The sequence below is a fragment of the Pimephales promelas genome, chromosome 6 (genome assembly GCF_988280905.1).
Source record: "Pimephales promelas chromosome 6, fPimPro1.hap1.1, whole genome shotgun sequence".
Lineage (NCBI taxonomy): Eukaryota > Metazoa > Chordata > Actinopteri > Cypriniformes > Leuciscidae > Pimephales > Pimephales promelas.
In genome coordinates this window covers 30,467,018-30,490,897 of record NC_142774.1, presented here as the reverse complement: position 1 = coordinate 30,490,897, position 23,880 = coordinate 30,467,018, and the positions used below count along the sequence as shown (strand labels likewise).

The 23,880-nt window shown below is 40.8% G+C and overlaps 2 protein-coding genes across 6 annotated transcripts in view; both read left to right on the top strand.

Moving 5' to 3' along the window:
* rnf38 (ring finger protein 38) overlaps positions 1-12,304 on the top strand; it is a 39,438-nt gene extending 27,134 nt beyond the window's left edge. For 2 of the 3 annotated variants that reach the window (XM_089132378.1, XM_089132379.1), the window contains exons 4-13: positions 1,874-2,067; positions 2,968-3,223; positions 4,611-4,790; positions 4,955-5,122; positions 5,861-6,022; positions 7,204-7,310; positions 7,404-7,497; positions 7,595-7,716; positions 8,781-8,880; positions 9,954-12,304. In XM_089132378.1, the coding sequence (XP_088988504.1) occupies positions 1,874-2,067; positions 2,968-3,223; positions 4,611-4,790; positions 4,955-5,122; positions 5,861-6,022; positions 7,204-7,310; positions 7,404-7,497; positions 7,595-7,716; positions 8,781-8,880; positions 9,954-10,016 (1,446 nt within the window). In that variant the 3' untranslated portion in view covers positions 10,017-12,304. The remainder of the gene's footprint in view (positions 1-1,873; positions 2,068-2,967; positions 3,224-4,610; positions 4,791-4,954; positions 5,123-5,860; positions 6,023-7,203; positions 7,311-7,403; positions 7,498-7,594; positions 7,717-8,780; positions 8,881-9,953) is intronic. The other variant, XM_039691823.2, reaches the window with a different exon arrangement.
* An 8,285-nt stretch (positions 12,305-20,589) lies between these two features.
* The window catches only part of limch1a (LIM and calponin homology domains 1a), a 56,958-nt gene continuing 53,667 nt past the window's right edge, over positions 20,590-23,880 (top strand). For 2 of the 3 annotated variants that reach the window (XM_089132377.1, XM_089132376.1), the window contains exon 1: positions 20,590-21,056. In XM_089132377.1, the coding sequence (XP_088988503.1) occupies positions 20,949-21,056 (108 nt within the window). In that variant the 5' untranslated portion in view covers positions 20,590-20,948. The remainder of the gene's footprint in view (positions 21,057-23,880) is intronic. The other variant, XM_089132375.1, reaches the window with a different exon arrangement.

Here is a 23,880-nt window from a genome sequence, read left to right as displayed (position 1 = left end):
TTAGATCAAAAATACATCAAGAACAGTAACATTGAGATGTTTCAAATTTAATATATTTTTGACACAGCATTACTCCAGTCTTCAGTGTCGCATGATCCTTCAGAAATCATTCTAATATGATGATTTGTTACTCAACGAAACATATCGTGTTATCAAAGTTGAAACAGTTGTGCTGCTTAATATTTTGCTAAAAAAAAAAGAATAAGATGCGGAAACAAGTTGCAGAAGATAATTTTAAACGTGTGTAAGAGAGTATACACTGCATATTGTAGGTTGATATCATTGTTTTGAATGGGATTTGGCAGCCGACTCACGTTGCTTTGCAAGGTCTCGCCTCTCGCACAGAGAGATGTAAAGAAGTGTCTGCTGGAAGTCTAAGCACATCGAAGTGACATTTTTACCTCATGGAAAATGAGACGAGGAGGAATATGGTGTATCTGTTTCAAGAGACATTCAAATAAACCCGACTCAAATCCATATGCAGATAAGTCTAGCCTGCTCCCCAGCTGTTTCCTGTTACTGATGTCTCACTCACATACACGCACACACAAAAAAAAAACCTTTCCCGGTGTCAACGGCTGCTCTCTGTATCTCCACACTTGGCTTAACCCTGTTTTGTGAGCTCACCACCCACAACGACTGTCTCTCTGTCTCTCTGTGTGTATAATGTCCAATTATTTGCGTGTGTACCATGTGGTGTGGTTCTCGCCGAAGTTGCACTTGTGATCTTAAGACTTCCCTCTAGTTTGCAACTTAAAATCCTTACAGAGACGTGTGTGGGTTTGTCTGAGTAACTTGTTAGTCACCCGAAAGTGCTTTTAGAAAGTCAGTCGTCCCTTTTCTGATCTCACCCCTTGTTAAACAATGACTCTTTTTTTTTTTAAATGAGTTGGCCCAGGTTTTGACAAGCTCATCAGGCCATAAAGTGCGTGTGTGTCTTTAGTCATGTTTGAGCACATGTGTTGACTTCCAGTAAAAGGTGAGTGTCAGATGAAGCTGCATGTTACACATACTGACTCATGTGTTGCTGCACGTTTCTCCATGTCTTGGAGGAAACGGATGACTTGGAGATGAATGAGTTTGTGTAACACAGACTGAGCAAGTGTTCTTGTTGAGCAACAAGCCATGGGTTTCCTCAAACTTTCGGGAAGTGACCTCACACTGCCTTGGGCAACAGAGTGATGTCATTGACAGGAAATGCCACTAATGCCGTCAGGCACAAAAGCTGCGTGTGCTCTCATTGGGCAACCAACTACCATATGTACAAAAAAATATTTGAATTCACAATCATGGATTATAATATTGTAGGGAAGTCCTGTGGTACTAAATCACTCCTTTTTGTGCTGTATTATTATTTTTTTGCCCAGTAATGAGCAATATTTATTATACTGATTATTCGAAATGAAATCTTAATTGTGGTTGTTGTTTTTACACTCAACTAGCATATGTATAAGGTAAAAAAAAAACTTTATTTTTATGCATTAAATATTCATAACCTTTTAAATAACCTGTGTCTGGTTGACTTCTGTGAAACACAAAAGAAAATATTTTGCAGAATGTTTAAGCTGTTTTGAATCCAGTGAATGCCGTCAAGCTCAAAAAGTACCAGAAAGTAGTTGACAACTCCTGTTTAAAGTCTTCTAATGTAAGATAGTAGGTTTATATTAAGAAGAACAGTCTGAAATTCGCTGACAAACCACTTTAGCTTAGCTTTCAGAGCTCATTAGCACTTCCACATTCAAATTTAGCTTGACATTTTAAACACGTTTTTGGGTGTACTGTTCCTTTAAGTGCACCAAAAAACTGATGCAGTTTGATTTGGTTTGTAATTGTAGAGGAGTTAATGAGTGATTTACTGTGCTCTGTCCCTTAGACGGAGGATTCTCCTAGTCCGAAGAGACAGCGTCTTTCCCAGCAGTCTGTATTGGAGTTTACCTCGGCCCCTCCTTCCACGCCCTCACCACCAATCAGACCATGGGAGCTTCCGCCCAGTCGCAGGCCACACCCCTATCCCCACCCACACTACCACCCCGAGCGCTGCCACACACCTGCACGGCACAGACGCAGGTATGTTGTGTTAGTTGACTGCTAGTACTAATTGACATAAGCTGATATAAGTTTGTCTATATAATGTGTTGTTTCAAAGCAGTTTCAAAATGTATTGCTGTATTTTGAATTATATCAATTACTATGCTGGAAAATGACTAATTCTGGGGGGAAAGCCCATAATTCTTGTCTTTTCTTTAGTCCCTCAGTGAGCAATATAAATTCTAGAGCTGGTTATTAGAACTGGATAAAATAATAATATTTTTTTTATATATTTAGTTAATGTTAAAGAATGCTATTTTTGTACAAATATTATCAAATCTATAAATAAGCATTCAATACAGCCAGTGGATATATTAATATTATACTATAATAGTTTTTTTATACATCTAGTGAATGTTAAAGAAAGCTATTTTTTGTACAAATAGGTTTTATTAAATGCATAAATAAATATTCAATACAGCCAGTGGACATAATATCCTCTAGTTGTATTGAATGTTTATTTAAAATTAAATAAACATTTAGTGCAGCCAATGGACATATTATAATATAAACATATTACATTTAGTGAATGTTTGTTTTTATTTTACATCTAGTAAATAAAAAAAAGGTATAAAAGATGTATAAAAAAAATCAAATGTATAAATAAGCATTCAATACAGCCAGTGGATATATTAATATAATATTATTATACTTTTTTTATACATCTAGTGAATGTTAAAGAAAGCTATTTTTTTTGTATAAATAGGTTTTATTAAATGCTTAAATAAACATTTAGTGCAGCCAATGGACATATTATAATATAAACTTATTAGATTTAATTAAAGTTTGTTTTTATTTTATTTACAAATAAATATTGTAGGTCTTTTATGTAAGCATTCAGTGCAGACATTATAAATAAATGTGACTCTTTCTGTGCAGTCCTCCAGTGCGGCGTCAGCGTGGCCGACGAGAGCGTCTGTCACGGCACCATCCCCCTCATGGTTCCCCGGGTGGGGGGCAGGATGAAAACTACCGCCACCCTCCTCACCCACATTCTCTTCATCCCTACGGCCAGCCACCATCCCACCCTCCACCCGGCCTTGACGAGCCCCGGGCCTTTCACCCACCCACGCTCTCGCCACGGTTATTGCACCCGCCGCAGCAGGGCGCCATGGTGATGGACCTCCATGAGCAGGTCAGAGGGTTGGACCGGGAGCTTCAGTGCTTCATAAGAGGGCTTAGAGGTGCCCTAATGTGGTTTCTAACTGAGAATATTAAGCAGACTATGATGTCCTATATCCAGTGTTGGGGAAAGTTACTTTTGTAAAGTAATGCATTACAATATTGCGTTACTCCCTTAAAAAGTAACTAATTGCGCTAATTAGTTACTTTTTTTTTTGAAAAGTAATGTGTTGCGTTACTTTTTTTTTTTTACCTGGGCTGGCCTTTTTTTATAACAAAAGTTATATTTTAGGGAAAATGTAAAGACCCTTCCTCACCCAAATTGAAATAATACAGGTAAGCCTGAAGGAAATGCATATTCACACTTGCACAGTAGAGTGTGCAGCTTGAGCAAACCTTTCAGATGTGCTGCCATTCTGGATAACAGAAGAATAGGATGCAGGAGAAAAAAGTTTAAGACTTACTTTACCAGTAAAAACTTTTTTTTTTTTTCATTTTTGCTTATGGTACAGTTGAATCATCGAAGGTCAGAACAGAAGCAAGTACATTGGTCAATAAAGTGAGATTAAATGCGTAAAAATTTATTGGAGGTTTGCATAGTATTCTGATTCTGCGCTTCACTGATTTCATCCATTGAGGAATATTGAATAATTTTTTGTGTGCAAGTGAGATGAGTAAATGCACATCATGTTTACACAACGCCTCTGCTCTTCGATTTGTCTCAACGTGGGGACGAGAGCTGTCGGTCAATAAATGGGAAAACTTGCGTTACTTACTCAGATATTTTGTTACTTAAAAGTTACTTGAAAACGTAATCTGATTACGTAACTCAAGTTACTTGTAATGAGTTACCCCCAACACTGCCTATATCATAACCTTTTTGTGTTTGTGATGCGTACCCCCACATCTCATGGAAATGTTTTGTTGTTTTTTCAAATCTCACGTCTGACGCCACTTGTCTCAGTTTCCAGGTCCAAATGATGTCAGATGTCAAAAGCAAACAACAAACGGTGCTAATAAACACTCCTGCTATGCTGTAGTACTACCGAAAAATTATGATCATAACCTTTATCTCCATACCGAAATCTGACCAGACAGTCATTCATCTTGTATGAATCGTTAAAATATTGGCGACTGGGTCACCGTGAGCCCAGAGAGTTTTTAAAAGCTTAGCTTAAATGTATGATATGAATAAATAGTGCTTATAAACAGCTGTTAAGATTCTCAATTGAAACAAGTAGTGGCTTGGACCCGAATTCAGCAGGTACTGATATCATTATTCAAGTGGCCATTTTTATGATGGTTGATTTTATAATTCAAACTTATTTGGGATGTTTGACAAAAGTAATGACTCTTTGTGTGTATATATTTATTTCTATTGTTTTTGCATGCGTTTTTAGCTCCCTCAGGGTACAGTGCCGGTATCATATACAGTTTCTCCAGTGCCGCCCCATGGTCTACCCGCTCCCCTCTGCACAGGACAGCATCTCCCAGCATGCTCTTCTCAGCAGCAGGTCCCTGCCTGTTCTGTGGTCTTCAGTGGACAGCAACACTATCCAATCTGTAGCGTACCACCTCCAGTAAGTATATATCAGGGTGTGTTTTTTGAGTTCACTTGATTTGTTTGGATATGCTGCCTCCTAGTGGTTGGAAGTTGTTACATTTTCTAATTGAATCTCTGAGGGTGCAATTTCCATTTTAAATGGCCTGAAATAATTTGTCTGCTTGTTTGTTTGACCTGCAGATGTTGCCGGCATGTTCGGTGCAGCATTTGCCAGTGCCGTACGCATTTCCTTCTCTTCTCTCCAGCGATCCACCCTTCCTCCTCCATCCTCCGCATCTGTCACATCATCCGGGCCACCTCCCCAATCCTGGACAGTTCTTACCCTTCCAGACACAACAGTCTCGATCTGTGAGTATGCAATAGCAATTCCCTCACAATGTTTATATTTATATTTTTATGCATTTAATCTACCATTCAGAATTGTGGGATTTGTACATCTTTTTGTTTTTGAAAAAATTCTCATGCACACCAAGGCTACATTCATTTGATCAATTGCAGTAATATTGTGAATTATTATTACAACCTTAAATAGCTGCAATATCTATTTTAATATATTTTAAAATGAAATTTAATCCTGTGATGACAGCTGACTTTTCAGCATTATTACTCCAGTCTTCAATGTCCTTCAGAAATAATTCTAATATAATATATTACAATGATTTGATGCTCAAGAAACATTTTTTTTATTATTATTATAAATGTTTAAAACAGTTTTCTAAAAAATTTGTGGGAATAATTTGTTTTTCAGGACTCTTGATCAATATAGAAAGTTCAAAAGAACATTTATTTATTTAAAATATAAAATTTCTGTAACGTTATAAATATCTTAAGTGTGTTTCTTTTCTTTTTAATGCATCCTTGGCCCTTGCTGAATAAAAGTGTCAATTTCTTCTTTTTTTTAATGACTGACTTCAAAAAATTTCTAAATATTCATATTAATAATTGTATACTTTAGTTTTTTTTACTGTAGTTCTGCTATACTAAAAAAAATTGAAAGTATTTAAAATACTAGTAATAATATTTACAGTTCACATTACAACAATCAAAAAATGAATAAATCCTGTTTGTTTGTTTTTTTGTGAATAGCCGCTGCAAAGGATAGAGAATGAGGTGGAGTTGTTGGGGGATCACCTGTCGGTAGGTGGAGGGTTTAACTATCCTCACTCTGGCCATCCAAGTCCTCTGCCCCCTTCCACCCCACTACAGTTCCTCTCCCATGAACCCCTGCACCAGGAGCTCTTTGGTGTGGTGAGTAATCTTCAAGCTTCATCACCTCAGATCAATTGCTGCTTTAACACTGTCAGGCCAGTGAGAACCAGGGCTAACAACAACGACGTGCCGTGCGGGGCCAATAGCCTCGGACCCCGAGCCGTGAGGCCCAAATTAAACTACGTATCCACTGTCGGGCCGCTGCACTACCCTAAAACTTGCCCGTAACACTCCTTAGAACAACACATAACGTCACCATTTCACCAGTTGATTGAAAACTAAGCATGACGGAAGCAAACTTTTGGTCTTTACTTGGAGACTTAAGACTCCACCATCAACCAATGATATATGACAAAAATGTTACAGGGACAGTAAATTTATTAATTTCTGTCAGGAGTGCACATTAATCATTGTACCATATTTATTATTATTGCACACAAAAAGAGACATGTTCCTACTTATTCAGTGGCGCCTGCTTCCATTTGTGTGATCAATTGAATGCATTAGACAACTCCATTAATGCTTAAATCCAAAAGCTAAAACATTTAGACAAATATTGATAAAATATCATGTTTATGTCACATTTCTTTAGAAAAAAAAATAGAATTTTCCACTAAATTATGCAATCCGAGGTAATTTGAGTAATCTCTCCTATCTCACAATATGATTATCCTATCAGCCAGAGCAATAGAGGGAGCTCACGAGAACAAAGGTACATGAGTTAACCGGGCCATATCTAATCTATAACATTTGCGGATGCATAAGTACGGTATTTTGTCTAATTTCTTCAAGCAGTCTGTGGTATTATTTTTTATTTGATTTATTATGACAGTGGTTTGCATAAGTGGCCTTTAGCACCACATATAAAAATATATACATATCTGCAATCTGAAGGGTTTTTTTTTTTCTCTCGCAAATAGCTGATAGCCTGAAATGAAAGCATGGGAAATGAGCAGCAGTGTTGACCCTCTCATAATTCATATACTCTGCCTTTGTTCATAACCACTTCTCAAGCCCCAGTTGGCCCGCTTTGGACAGAGGTATTCGGCGGGCCAAAAAAGCATGGCTGTTGGCCCAGTGGAAGGTCCGGTATTGACAGTGGTAATGCGACCGGACCGGGCAGTCACTATAGCACGAACTGTCGCTTTGTTTTGGCCCAACAGTGGAAACGTGGCTAATGCAATCTAAACAATCTTAAAATGGTTTTGTGTTATTTCCAGCCGTATCCCCACTTCATGCCTCGGAGAATCACAGGCAGACGCTACCGCTCTCAGCAGGCCGTACCTCCGCCACCGTACCACCCAAGTCTGCTGCCCTACTTCCTGTGAGTTACACATGCAAAACATACACCAGAGTGTTGTTTTAGAGAAACAATGAGCTGTAGAAAATGTCACTGTTTGTCTCTTTGGTTTTTTTGGTGGTTCAGATCTGTTCTTCCAGTCCAGCCAACAGCAGTGGGTCCCGCCATTAGCTTAGAGCTGGATGTAGATGATGGAGAGGTTGAGAATTATGAGGTGCGAGTTTATTATTATCTCAGGAAACACTTTAGGAATACGTTTTAAGAATACTTTATTATATTTTACATGTGTATTTGTTCTTATGTTTGATTAGGCTCTGTTAAACCTTGCCGAGCGGCTCGGAGAAGCGAAGCCTAGAGGGTTGACGAAAGCCGATATCGAACAGCTGCCTTCCTACAGATTCAACCCCAGCAACCATCAGTCTGAGCAGACTTTGTGAGTACAATACACAAACTTTAAAATTACTGAGTGTTGTTTATCTACTTTGTGGCCTAAATGGAATATTTGTACTTCTAAAAAGGAAAAAAAAGCCTTTTAAAATGCTTAAAGCTGCAGTCCGTAGCTTTTTGTGTTACAAATGATCCAAAATACATATTTGAGAAAATACATAACCAGCCAGTGTTCAAAACTATCTGCTTGCCGTAGCTCGATTCTAAGCGGTAAGCTTGTAATGATGTTTTTAATTCCAGTGGTACTGGTGGATTTCCGCGGGAGATTAGAGCATGTCTTTGTGTCATTACGTCACATCTGTACACACACATCTGTACACATAAAGAAGAGTCTCGGCTAATAGGCTATATTGAGTGTGAGGATGCTGGAGGTGGAGATTTCTAGCCTTTTCTCACAGCACTTGATATAATTAAACTTATCAATTTGATGGCGGATCCAGAAAGGTTCAAACGAGAATCACCAGTGACAACAGTTTCAACCGCTGTAAAGTGCAAAAGACTTCGTTCGGACTTCAGAGTGGACTGCAACCGGACCCGTGCGAAAACAAGGATACATATCGGAAGGACATTACATGTAGTCACGCAATGCTGACGTTGTTAACATTAACAATTTGAGAACAAAGTATAATTTGCACGGTTTTGTGCGATTATGATAACTTGCAATGTCAGAACCAGAACAAAAGTGGATGTTTCTTGTTCAGATGACATTTTCTGGTGAAAATGAGGTTGGTCATACTTCCCAAAAGAATAATCGGTGATTCTGAATGTTAGTATCCACATCGACACGGTTACTTACAGCCTCACAGTCTCCTCAAACATTGTGTTCATCCTCGCTGTGCCGTGTCGAAGTACAACTCGCGTAAAGTTGATAATTCTGTGAATAACTGCAATTGCAGATTTCGAACAGAGATGGCGACAAAGAGGAAAAACGCCGGACTGCAGCTTTAAAATAGACACGTTTTCTTTGATTTGTTTTAAAAAATACGTGAACAAAAATTGTGATGTTGGAACGAGTTAATTAATGACATTGTCTTCCTTCTTTCCCTACAGGTGTGTAGTGTGCATGTGTGATTTCGAGTCTCGTCAGCTGTTGAGAGTACTGCCCTGTAATCACGAATTCCATGCCAAGTGTGTCGACAAATGGCTCAAGGTAAGCAAGCATGCTAATTAATTAACTTTATAATATTATTATTATTATTATTATTATTTAAAAATAAGTTATTGTATTAATTGTCAAATATTTTTAGTTGTATTATATAGGAAATAAAGTTGTTACATTTTGATTTGTTTTTTAGCATTGCAATTTAGATCAGAGTTCGATTATTTTAATATATTGATGCTTTTTAGTTGTGTCTTATGGTGCGTTCTATTATAGCCAACGAACCGATTTAGACCTCGGATATGACGTCTCGCCCACACTTCAAGCGTTCTATTATGTTTTGCGTGTCGGATCGCATCCAAATCGGAGAGAAAAATGGATGCCACCCAGAAAGCTGTTGTAATGGTAGCACTGGCCGAGTATCAGGCGCTCCAAAAATATTATGACTATACCTCATCAAAACACAGCCATTTGAACTTGAAAATGTTCACTTATTTCATGTTTTAGCAACGTTAGCACTCACAACAACCGATTCCCATACCTACAGGGGACGCAGTAATACGAGTGATTATAATCGTCATTTAAAATACCAAAGCGGTTCAATAACAATGAAAACAATTCATACTTAAAAGTGACAGAGCGCAGCCATCTTGAATTACGAAACGGAATTCTTGCTCGGTATCCTCACGGTTGTCCGACGTCCGAGAGGAGAAATCCGAGGAAAGTTGGCGTGTTGCTAGGCAACGTCTGTCTTCTGATTCAGATCTCCGAGATGGATAAATAATAGAACGCATCATAAGCCTCCTCGGAGGTTTGCTAAGGTCCCTTGACTGACTGTTTGAGAACACTATCGTTGGGTGTGGTCACATTTATTGTTGTTCAGCGAATTGTCATATCACTAGGAATCCACAAAATCGTGAATTTCATGTGAGAGCAAAAGATTTCCCCATGCTGATTTCACAACCAAGTTGGTCACACGAATTTGCCGCATTGACCCAACAGAAAGCTGCTAGTGTGACCGCACCCTCAGGCAGATGTAGACTTGCCTAACTACAGCTTTTGCCAAGTTATGATCTATATGTTTCTTAGATCAATTTGACAATCCGCCCTCCTCTGTCTTCTAGGCTAACAGAACCTGTCCTATTTGCCGAGCAGATGCCTCTGAAGTCCAGCGGGATTCCGAGTGACGCTGCTCACCGAACACTCGCACACACATTTACATACATGCACACCACTAAACACTTCTGTCATTCTCTTACCCTGTTACATTCAATTAACTTCCAAATGCTAAATTACTCCTCACACACAGATGACTGCTGCAAATGATTTTTGAGAACTTTGAATCAAAAACATTGTTTGATATTCAACTATGAATATCCAACTAACTGAGACACACATACACACAAACACACGTCCTGTTGGTTGTTTGATCATTAATTCTTTTGAGTGGAAGTCCAAAGATTATGGTTCATATTATCATTCTGGTTATGTTTTGGTTCTTTTTTTGGTTGTTTAATATATAAATATATATAGTTTAGTTCTCCCCTTTGGGGGTGGGTGTTTTGGTATGTTGCAGTCTTGTGTGAATGAGTGTGTGTATGTGCACTAACATTCCCGGCTATGTGAGCACACCGTGGTGTGGTGGTCTTTACGAAGGTTAATGTTGTGATCATGGGCTTTTATATTTTACCAACAAATATAGCTATATATAAATATGTATGTATCAATATAGAGGGAAAAATGACAAAATTCAGAATTTTTTTTAATAGGAAAAAAAAATTGTCTTCAAAAAATGGAACAAAAGATTGCATAAGATTCAAATTATATCTATACATAAAGAGGGGCTTTTGGGTGGGTCTTGCTCAATTATGATTTAGCAGTCTTTATAGAATTGGAAAACTGTGAGGTGTGTGTGCTTTTGCGTGAAAGAGTGTGTGTATTAGAGATTCAGTTGTTTGTTATTTATCCCATATGTGTGGTACAGAACACTGGCTTGTCACTCTCACTTTTATTCTCGTCTGGGATTGGCTGAGGATGTGCACTGACATGACGTGATTGGTTTGGAGGGGCAGTGGAATATTCTCAAAGTTCATAGATGTATCCTGCTGCAATGTTTTTTTTTGTTTGTTTTGTGTTGGGTTTTTTTTGCCACCGATCACATTTTTCAATAGTATTGCAATTTACAAAACATAACAATTCAAATATGTATTCCTAATCCATATCCAGTCCTGCAGATTGATTGTGTAGACTAATTACCACTGTTATCATTAAGCACTTAAGGCACCATAGTTTAATGTTTGATGGCTGCGTAGGCACCGATTAAATCCTGGTATTTGCCTTAAGTCTGGCATCTCTTAAATGATTCACCATCTTTTTAAGCCCAAGCTGAAGTAAAATTTTTGCCTATGAAATTCGTTTTATGCCCGTTAACCCTGTAGCAGTGTTGCCCACAGTACTCACGAGTTTAACAAAAATTAGCTCTAATTTTGAATTTGGGTCATTTGGTTTCGTATGCCTTTCCTTTAGTAATCGGGGATGCCTTTTCAAAGAGGACCGAGATTATATCATAGCGTTTGGGCTTCTTTAAAAAAAGAAAATGCACAGATTCTGCAGGACAACAGGGAGGGAAACACACACACACGCGCGCAAAGAGAGAGAGACAGATCCCTTGTGAATTGTGGCGTTTTAAATACGTTCCCTTCATTCCCAAAAGGCTCTCCTGGTCTTGGTAAATGGTTTAATTCTGTTTAAGTCTTTTCATTTGTCGTTTTGCTCTCTCACTGCCCTCTCTATACAGTTAGCTGTTCTTTTTTTTTTTAAACGGCCTTCCAGTGCACCCACTCATACAGCCTCCATAAGGCTTTTATAGCCATTCATAGCCATGTGCGTTACTTTATAATGAATGCCTGAGATGAACATGAACTAGATGGGTGTTTGTATGTGTATGATTGTTTTGTCATGCATTATCATTATGAATGGATATAACTGCCTCTGTTGTGCATTATGTAGGCTCTATGACTGGTGTAGAAAGTGTCATATGAATTCTGTAATGTAGTCTCAGAGCCTGCAGTGTCTTAATGAGAGATGCCTTTAAAACATTTTCCAGTGTTGTCCGCTTTAGTGTCATAAGTCGAAATCATGGCGACCAGAAAATTATGAATCCTTTATTCTTTTCAAACAACAAATGTGCATTACCTTACTTAACTATTGTCATTCTGTGTTATAGGAGTTTTATTTCTCCCCTGCTTGGTACAATAGCAGTTACCTCAGTTTTACTATTTATGTTTTTTTTTTTTTTTTTTTTCCTTATTCTTTTGCAAAACCAATAAGAGAGCTTATGAATTCTCTTGCGTTTGTTTATTGGTTGTTTTAATTCTTACCATTAAAAATACAATTGTATCATTTAACATGTTGTAGTTTCATATGTATAATATCTGTAACCAAAATCATTTGAAGGCTTGATATAAAAAAATTTTTAACAAACATTTGTACTTTTTTTATGAGATATTATTAGTAATGCTTTACTTGGTAGTGCAAATTCTTTTTGACCCCTATTCCTAGTCTTTTGAATTTCAAAGGGTGGTTCAGTAATAAATCTATACTTTTCTCTTCCTTGAACTTTTCAGTTTTTCCATTCTCATCTCCATTCTTCTCATCTCTTTTTCTGAAATGAAAAGTTCACTCCCAAAATGAAAAAAACCATTTACTCTCTTCCTCATATTTTTCCACATCCTGTATGAAAACGTTAATAGCATTATTTCCAAGCGGCGGTTTTCCATAGCATTACAGTGAAATCAGGATTAAAAGACTTGGCAAAAGCTAAAACTGCTTTATGCGGATATTTTAAGCCTGCATATATTTAAGCTGAAGCAAGTTTGTTGGTTCTTATTAAAGGTGGCTTTGCAATTTTTAATTTACAGCAAACCAAAGTATCTCTCTCTGGTTGGGTCTGCAACGTTGCTATTGAAACTTCAAGGGAAGTCTCAACAATTGGTCAAACCTTGAAATGTCAGGGTTATTGAGAGCAATCCAAATCCACTGCATCTCTCTACATGTATTAGCCATTATTTATTTATTTATATACACACAAATACAGAACATGTCATTCCCACATAATGGAAACATTGTATGTTTTCTGAATTATATATGTAACTAAATCATACTGACTATGCTCTAAATTGTAAAACGTTTTACAAAGTCATTGATATGATGCTTATTTGAGCTCTATGCTTGGAAAAGTGCATCTTAGACCCTGAACGAATTTGCAAAACAATTTGAGATTCGCAACAATTGATTCTTTCTCTTTGGTACCTGTGATGCCAAAGCAAAGCCCCCAAACCAACGGTTGCCTACCACTTTTTTCTTCGCAATGTGTCCAGGGCATATGTCTGTAGGCTATGTGTTGTGCTTGTTCTCTGGATGGAAGGAATGTTTGTTTTTGGTCACACTAACTATACAACTATACTGTACTATTGCGCTAAACTTTGAATATTGACTGATGCTGTGACGTTCGCCAGAGTAACCTATGTCACGAGATTTGAAACAATGATTACTTTTGTGGAAGAAATTTCACTAGATTTCCAAAAGTTTGAAAGTTTAGTGGTATCAGGGTTTTGTTTGAGGTACTAGCAGGTAACTTTTGACTTTAAAGGGATAGTTCACTTTGAAATTAATTTTTGGTATGTTTTAGCTTACCTCAAGGGCATCCAAAATGTAGGTGTCTTCGTTTCCGCAGTAGTTTAAACTCTGATATTTTTAGGTCAAACCGTTCTTATCTGTCAGTTATATAATGGAGGTCTATGGTCACCACCACAAAGAGCATCCACAGAGAAGTCCAAATTAAACATGATTTAATGACTCATAAATGTAAGCACACATTGATGGCCTAAGACATGAAACAAACAGTATTTATATCGTTTTTACCTCTTGTAACCAAAGCCACCTCCAAGTGATCTGAAGTCGTGGGCGCTTTGGTCTGCGCAAGCACCGAAACCCCCGGAAAGTGATCTCTCGCGCGTGTACGTCACTCATTGTTTACACAGAAAAAAGATTGTAGGTAAGACAGCTAATTAAAATGGTACTAATTCGCGCTTATCCGGGATGTTTAAACTGTCGTAAAAGAAAATCAGGTATACTCGCGTAAACTCTTCTTGACTTCCGAAAAGATCACTTCAGACGCTTTCCAGACCAAAGTGCCCTCGCCCTCAGATCACTTGGACGTGGCTGTGGTTACAAGAGGTAAGAGGTCGGCCATCAATGTGTACTTGTCATTACATCGTGTTTAATTTGGACTTCTCTGTTCATGCTCTGAGGTGGTGACCATAGACCTGCATTATATGACTGACAGACACAAAGACGCCTACATCTTGGATGCCCTTGAGGTAAGCTAAAACATACCAAAAATCAATTTCAAAGTGAACTATCCCTTTAAAACGTATGAAAAAGTGGAATGACTACTACAGTCCGAATGCATAGCCTACAATGTTCTACCTACCTGTCAACATAATTTCCATACCTCCACGCACCCTGCTTGCCCAGGTAAATGCGGAAATTAATCGGCACCACACAAGTGGTTCAACTAGAGCACTGTAAATTGTTAACGTTCAGTATGGTGTAATGTAAGACATGAGGCAATTTAACGCTGTCTCGTGACGCTTTGCAGTGCATGGCTGCTGTCCGTGTTCATGTGTTTTGAAGGAAGCTTGGCTTTGTGGGGCACTCTGAAGGGAGGGTGGGATCTTATGCTTTCAAGCTTGCTATTGCTAGTCTGTCCGAAATTGCCAGCCCTACCTTTAAAGCTGCAGTCTGCCATTTTTCCTCTGTCGCCATCTCTGTTCGAAATCTGCAATTGCAGTTATTTGCGGAATTATAAACTTTGCATGAGTTGTACTTTTCGACACGGGACAGCGTGGATGAACACAATGTTAGAGGAGAGTGTGAGGCTGTCAGTCACTGTGCCGGTGTAAATACTGGCATTCAGAATCACAGATTTTTCTTTTTGGAAGTATGAACAACAATCATTTTCACTGGAAAATGTCATCTGAACAAGTAGGTAGCATCCACCTTTGGACAGTAGCACCTCAATGCAGAACATGAGATCCACGGGGAGGAGTCGGATCACGATCCAAGGGGTGGAGATGGGTAAGATTAGGGTTGGGTTTAGGGATTAGGGGTGGGTTTAGGGATCAGGGGGCGGAGTTGGTTAGGTTTAGGTGTATGTAAGGTGGGAGGAGTTGGATCTGGATCCGACTCCTCCCCATGGATTTCATGTTCCGCAGTGAGGACCATCTCCCTTTGGATGTAAATGGGTACAGTAGATTGTCCTTCCAGCAGGGGTCGTATGGCAACTAAGATAAAAAAGGGGACTCGGATCAGGTTAAGCTGAAGTGCAATGACACCTATTGGTCGTACATAGCACTGCACATTTTGTATGCCTCTCCTATCTGACAGACACACTCTGTTCACTTCATGGAGAGGTGAATATGCAGTGCTGCTGTGGGACCACAAGACAACTGAAAAGCACTTTTCTATTAATAGCCTACCTGAAGAAAGCTATCCGTCAGCAGTGCTATTCACCTCAATAGCAGTTGCTTCATATGGTTCATGCTTTTAAATAAATAATTAGGTAGATAACAGCAAAACAAATTTCTCACCTTATTGAGATGTATAGGCCTACCAGGGTCATGTATTTATAATCCTCATATTTGTTATTTTTAAACTCTTGAAAATTGAAATGTAAACCATCCCAAACTATCGTGGAAGTGGTTGTAGGTGACATTAGCTGGAAAAGGATGCACTTTTTAAACCTCTATTGTCCTCACTGATTCAAGAATTATGTCAACATTAGAAATAAAACTGCTGGCCAACTGATTTGATGGGGTCTTTAAACAATCATATAAGAATTGGTGGCAGGGGGTTTCAAACCCTCTGGACCAACATCAGTTTGTCAATTGACTTTTCTTTCCCAATTTGTGCCTGAAAAGCTGATATGATTTACAAGTTCAATATGGGGTTGATTTATATGTCAGCCATGTGGCAACTTTTATTCAAAACTGTTGTACGCTGGTGTCTAGCCTTATTATATCTTCTGCTTCCCATCCTGAGTTGTTCGATCAGCACCATGACTTGTAAGATCCATCCATCCATTCATCCATCGTGATCGAGCATCCATCCATCCATCCATCTAGAGTGACCGAGCATCCATCCGTCCAACCATCCATCGTGACCGAGCATCCATCCATCTATCCATCCATCCATCCAGAGTGACCGAGCATCCATCCATCCATCCAGAGTGACCGAGCATCCATCTAACCATCCAGAGTGACCGAGCATCCATCCAACCATCCATCCATCCATCCATCGTGACCGAGCATCCATCCATCCATCCATCCAGAGTGACTGAGCATCCATCCATCCTGACCGAGCATCCATCCATCCATCCATCCATCCATCCTGACCGAGCATCCATCCATCCATCCAGAGTGACCGAGCATCCATCCATCCATCGTGCCCGAGCATCCATCCATCTATCCATCCATCCATCCATCCAGAGTGACCGAGCATCCATCCAACCATCCATCCATCCATCGTGCCCGAGCATCCATCCATCTATCCATCCATCCATCCAGAGTGACCGAGCATCCATCCAACCATCCATCCATCCATCCAGAGTGACCGAGCAGCCATCCATCCATCCTGACCGAGCATCCATCCATCCATCGTGACCGAGCATCCATCCATCCAGAGTGACCGAGCATCTATCCATCCATCCATCCAGAGTGACCGAGCATCCATCCATCCATCCATCCATCCATTCAGAGTGACCGAGCATCCATCCATCCTGACCGAGCATCCATCCATCCATCCATCCAGAGTGACCGAGCATCCATCCATCCATCCATCCAGAGTGACCGAGCATCCATCCATCCATCCATCCATCCAGAGTGACCGAGCATCCATCCATCCATCCAGAGTGACCGAGCATCCATCCATCCATCCATCCATCCAGAGTGACCGAGCATCCATCCAACCATCCATCCATCCAGAGTAACCGAGCATCCATCCATCCATCCTGACCGAGCACCCATCCATCCATCGTGACCGAGCATCCATCCATCCAGAGTGACCGAGCATCCATCCATCCATCCATCCAGAGTGACCGAGCATCCATCCATCCATCCATCCATCCATCCATCCATTCAGAGTGACCGAGCATCCATCCATCCTGACCGAGCATCCATCCATCCATCCATCCAGAGTGACCGAGCATCCATCCATCCATCCATCCAGAGTGACAGAGTGACCGAGCATCCATCCATCCATCCATCCATCCATCCATCCAGAGTGACCGAGCATCCATCCAACCATCCATCCATCCAGAGTAACCGAGCATCCATCCATCCATCCTGACCGAGCACCCATCCATCCATCCATCCAGAGTGACCGAGCATCCATCCATCCATCCATCCATCCAGAGTGACCGAGCATCCATCCATCCATCCATCCATCCATCCATTCAGAGTGACCGAGCATCCATCCATCCTGACCGAGCATCCATCCATCCATCCATCCAGAGTGACAGAGTGACCGAGCATCCATCCATCCAGAGTGACCGAGCACCCATCCATCCATCCATCCAGAGTGACCGAGCATCCATCCATCCATCCATCCATTCAGAGTGACCGAGCATCCATCCATCCAGAGTGACCGAGCATCCATCCATCCATCCAGAGTGACCGAGCATCCATCCATCCATCCTGACCGAGCATCCATCCATCCATCGTGACCGAGCATCCATCCATCCATTCAGAGTGACCGAGCATCCATCCATCCAGAGTGACCGAGCATCCATCCATCCATTCAGAGTGACCGAGCATCCATCCATCCATCCTGACCGAGCATCCATCCATCCATCGTGACCGAGCATCCATCCATCCATTCAGAGTGACCGAGCATCCATCCATCCAGAGTGACCGAGCATCCATCCATCCAGAGTGACCGACCATCCATCCATCCATCCATCCATCCCCAGGGTCTCCTCCCAGTGGGACGTACCTGGAACACTCCCCGGGAAGGCGTCCAGGAGGCATCCGGAACAGATACATGCCCAAGCCACCTCTGCTGACCCCTCTCGATGTGGACGAGCAGCGGCTCTACACTGAGCTCCTCCCGAGTGACCGAGCTTCTTCTCTAAGGGATCGCCCAGCCACCCTGCGGAGAAAGCTCGTTTCGGCCGCCTGTATCCGGGATCTTGTCCTTTCGGTCATGACCCAAAGCTCATGATGACCATAGGTGAGAGTAGGAACGTAGATTGACCGGTAAATCGAGAGCTTTGCCTGACGGCTCAGCTCCTTCTTCACCACAACAGAACGGTACACCGACCGCATTTCTGCAGATGCTGCACCGATCCGTCTGTCAATCTCCCGTTCCATCCTTCCCTCACTCGTGAACAAAACCCAAAGATACTTAAACTCCTCCACTTGAGGACGGATCTCTCCACCAACCTGAAGTGGGCTTGCCTCCCATTTCCGACTGAGGACCATGGCCTCGGATTTGGAGCTGCTAATTTTCATCCTAGTCGCTTCACACTTGGTCCCAGTGCATGTTGAAGGTCCTGGTGTGAAGGGGCCAACACGACAACATCATCCGCAAAAAGCAGAGACGAAATTGCATAGTCCCCAAACCTGACACCCTCCGGCCCCTGGCTGCGCCTAGAAATCGGCGACAAAGAGCAGCCCTGCCAGAGTCCAACATGCACTGGGAAGAAGTCTGACTTACTAGCGGCTACGCGAATCAAGCTCCTGCTTCGGTCATACAGGGACCAGACAGCCCTTAGCAAAGAACCCCGGACCCCATAGTCCCGGAGCACCCTTCACAGGCCGACCTTGGGGGACACAATCGAATGCCTTCTCCAAATCCATAAAGCACAAGTGGACTGGTTGAGTAAACTCCCATGAACCCTCCAGCACCCTGTAGAGAGTATAGAGCTGGTCCAGTGTTCCACGGCCTGGACGAAAACCACACTGTTCCTCCTGAATCCGAGGTACCACTATCGGCCGTATTCCCCTCTCCAGTACCCTGGCGTAGACTTTCCCAGGGAGGCTGAGAAGTGTGATCCCCCTGTAGTTGTAAAAGAGGGACCACCACCCTGGTCTGCCATCCCAGAGGCACTGCCCCCGACCGCCACGTGATGCTGCAGAGGCATGTCAGCCAAGACAGCCCCACAACATCCAGAGACTTGAGGTACTCAGGGCAGATCTCATCCACCCCCGGTGCCTTACCTGTGACCTCAGCTAGGGGGATGGACGAGTCCACCTCTGGCGTGACGGCAGGATTGAGGAGATCCTCGAAGTATTCCTTACACCGTCCGACGACATCCCCAGTTGAGGTGAACAGCCGCCCACCTCCACTGTAAACAGTGTTGGTAGGGCACTGTTTCCCTCTCCTGACTCGTAAGTTGTAAAAAAAATACTAAATTGACCTTTGAACCTCTTGGCCTAAAATCAAATTTATGTTTATTTGACTGCAGATTAGCTGTACTAATATTTATCAAACATTCTGAACAAACCCTTAACATAAAGTATTAACATCTGAAATTAATTCTGCCTGAACAATAATTGATAGACTTATAATTTCAGAATTAAGAATTCAATAAATCTTTGGGGTTTACAAATATTTTCTTATATTTATTTGTAGCATATACACTTTTTTATGAGCCTAAAGCTGCAGTCACGTTTATTATTGTTCAGTTTTAAAATGAATCCGCACAATCAGGAATTTCTAAAAGATGTACACATCATGTAATTTCATATAGCGGGGTTTAGGTTGGTAAAGGATTTGATGTGTTAACAGAAAGCTGCTGAGAGTTGCTTCATGTGAGCTGCCTCATGCATCAATAGACAATGAATATTTTTTGCCTGACAAAAGTGCAACTCTAAAAGTGGCACACGGGACCAGGGTCAGAAATGAACCAGTGCTTGGTGCAAAAATACCAAGACATTTATAATGTGGGGTGAGGAATGTACTAAATATAACTGCATTCTGTAGATTTTATTCAAACTTGCTGTATAATTAAGTATATTTAATATTCCTTTCTAGGCCTAATTAGATATGCTAGTGTATTATATGTATGCCTATTCTAGCAGTATTTAGTTAGTCTTATGATGTATCCATTATTTATGGCTAGTGGTGTGGTGTTTTTAAGAAACAGCCCAACTATTCAGAAGTATTTGTTTCAGTTAAATGTATAGGGTCAAGTTTTGACAGATTTAAACGGTTGGATAAATCCTTATTAAGGTATAAAATTACTCTGAAAATTCATTCTAAGGGACAAATAGCAATAGCATATTTCAGTTGTATTTTGCTATCAGTCTTTACCTTTTTAGGAAACTTTTATAAAACTTTTCCCCTACAACGTTAGAAACTTTTAGAATTATGAATTTACTTAAAAATCTTGTGCAGCCATTCAAGTACTGGTATTCGGGAAATGCAACTAGGTTTAGGCTAAGCCTGCTTAATATAAACTAATAGGCTAATCTATTGATATAATACTATAGCCTTCTTTGAGAGACCGGGAGACAAGAGAGAGTGAGTTGTTTATAATATAATATAATATAATATAGGCCTATAATATAATATAATATAATATAATATAATATAATATAATATAATAGGCTATATAAAGAGAGAGGGAGAGATATCTGGCCGTAACTGGAGCGGTAACGGAACTCTATTGTTCTCGTTAAATTCCGTTCCCCCGCGCTCTCGCGCATGCCAGTCTCCCGTTCTCTAGGAGAAGAGACAGGGAGGCTGATGCGCTCGCCTTGCTGCCCCCCAACGCATTGGCTGAATGTGGACCTCTGGTGTTTTTTTAGTTGATATTTTTAGCATCGGAGGTCGGACTCGTATTGCATCTAGCGTGGTAGTTCGCGCAGTTCATCTGCAGTGCTGCTGCGCGCTGGAGAACCGCAGTGTGTTGCGCCGCGAACGCTCGAGCTCAGCATATTGAAGAACGTGTCCGCTTATTACGGCGAATGATTTGAGGTAAACACACAGGTCTGTTTGGATATCGCATCTAGGCTTTCAGTGGCCTCTTGCTAAGACGCTTTTTGGGGGGTGAAATGGCCAGTCCTGGAAACGATTCGGCTTCAAATGCCCAGCTGGAGCAGGGTGAATGTGCAGACGCTACCCCTGAACCAGCGTTTCAAGAAGCTCAGAAATGGATCGAGGTGAGTCTGCTGCTCATATGCGCACAGAAGTAAAAGTAAACATTTATTTTGTATCATTTTAACATGCTTCGACACTCATACAAAGAGGTTGCATTACGTTCTGTAGAGCTTATAAATATTGCACCGTTACCTGTTGTGAGTGCGCGAGCGTGTGCATCGTCTTTGGTTACAACAGCGGGCATTGGATCCCAACAGCGCGGGGATCATGTGCGCGGGATTCGGTGCTGTAATCGGACTAGCTAGGCTTTGATGGCTCACCGAATTTTTCACTCACATGACAACCATCAGCCTGTATAAATTTGTTGCCAGGTTGTTTTTTTTACTGTAGGTCGCCACTAATGAACACTTTTCAACAGAAAACAGGACTCAATCAAAAATATGCAGCTACAGAAGGATTCACTCATATTCTGCGAACGGACACACCCCCTTTCTAAGCGATTCCAGTTGTTGTGGGAGACAAAGACACGCCCACTTGTCCTCTACAGACCACGCCCCTTTTATATTCGAGCGCTGTCGTCAGGGCAGCTCACATACTCAATCAAACAGTTTGTTTACAGAGCGTTTGTGGCATAGGTATACACTTACACTAGTTTACACTACTACGTGGCCTTTGTTTTATTTGACCTGATTAACTGTCAAGTGTAACATGTGAATGCAGAACTATTTCATCCCCTGAGATGTTAAAGGTTTTAGATGTAGGTCTTGGTATTAATATTATGACCTATTTTAGGGGTCGAGGATTGGATAGGGAGCATCCTCACGTCACTGATCTAGATTTGAGTTTGAGTCGTGTGCATTAGATCAGTGTTTTTCAATCTTTTTAGATTGACCTCCAAATATGATCATTCTCACCTCATGACAAAATTGTAAAGCAAACTATATAACTTCTTGTATAAAGACCCTATACTGTGAACAATTATTATAAATATTTTATTTTTACTACTTACTATTTTTATTTTATTAAATATTTAAATGTATAAATTATGTAAATATGTAAAAAAAAAAAAAACTATTATTTGGGAAATATATATTTTTTAGGTTACATTATGTTTTTTCTACTCATTATACTACTGTATTATTGGATATATTGTGTAATTATTTTAATAAGAGGTTTTTTTTTTAAATCTTATTTCTAACACCTATTTACTCTCTAAAAAAATTTCTTCCTTGTCGCCCCCATTTATTTTATTTATTTGGACCATCGGTATATATAAATATAAATTGGGACCATCGGTATTTCCTTATGATGTTGGAATGTAGGCCTGTGTTTCCTGTGTTAGGTGTGTGTGATTACATATCACAAATCCCACCAAAAGTGGTCTGTATTCCATGCCATAACCCGTTCACGCTTTCCTCGGTCTGCTTTGCTAGCTATGTGTTGATTTAGCTGACTTTTTTATTCATGTATTTCACTGGTATTCTTATGTCAGTCACACGTTTTAGGACGATCAGTATAAATAGACAGGCTGAAATAGCCTAGCACCCTGCTGCTCGCAAATAGTTTAAACTGAATTGGCACGGAGAGAGACATCCTTCTGTCTCCTGCTAAAAATGCTTGTTCCTTAGTGAGTCACTGAAAGAGCTAGAAAATTACTGACCAAAGCATATGGTAGACTGAAACAAGAACAGCAGACATGCTCTCTTGTGGCACATTCAGAGTGAGCCTGTATTGGTCATCTGAGATTAGGTTCTTGATAGTCGATATTTAGAAAGCGTGTTGGCCGATGGACAATATAATGTTGATATATAAGCTGCATAATGTGACAAAAATGGCTGAAGTCAAGCAAACCCTTTTTTGCACAATATTTGCTCAAAATTCACAAAAACTTTGATGATTAGGAAGAAATTGTCTGGCGATTGTCTGAAGCCCATATAGAATCAAGCCAGTCCATTGGCTGATGGCGCGGGCGCTGCCTTGACGCTCTTACATCGTCATATTATATTAGTGCGCCTTATCTGATTTCATTGTGCGAAATGATTTCCAGGTGGAGTGGAGCTCAACTTTAGTCTACATTGATGGGCGGAGTAGTGGGAGTGGCCTGCGGAGCTGAGCATTGCAATGCACTCTGGGGATTGTTGTCTACAATCCACCAGCACTAAAAAGTCACTTTCTGCCTTTTGGATTGTTGTCTACAATCCACCAGCACTAAAAAGTCACTTTCTGCCTTTTATCGGCCAAGAAGCACCCAAATTAGAAATTCATGATACTTTTCTACTACATACATGACCCACTTTCAATACATATCCATGTCTCCACCGGTGGAGTTACCCTTTAATTGATCTACCAATATATCGGTCTGGCACTTCTTAGAAGGATTGTTTTCAGACAAGAGTATTGTATGTCCTGCAGTCTTTGTTTTGAGGAGACCTCAACACCTCATAGGGCTCATAGGCGTGTGCTGGATGGGCCATGTGACACTGTACGGAAATTGTATGAGGAAACCCTCCCAGTGCACCTGTCGGTGGCTAGAGACGGACAGCAGCAACCACATCACATTACAGAAAGTCCTTCTCTGCCTTGGCCTATCATATTTCAAGTGCCATGAAGTTCCTCTCCCATTGACTATCAGCTTTCAGAGCACTTCTCTCTTTCTCTGCCTGTTTCTTTCCATCCTACCATTTGACCGGCACTGTCATAGAGTCACCATGGAGACCCTAGTCCATGTCTCGTTGAATGCTTTTCAACTTTTGCTCGACTTTGAGTGCATCTTTCTGGCACATCAAGAGTTTGAGGTCAAGTGTGTGTGAGTGAAAGAGCTTGCTACATTTGAGTACAGATGGCTCCGTCATATGACCTCATAAAGCCAGCTGTCACAGCTGTGCA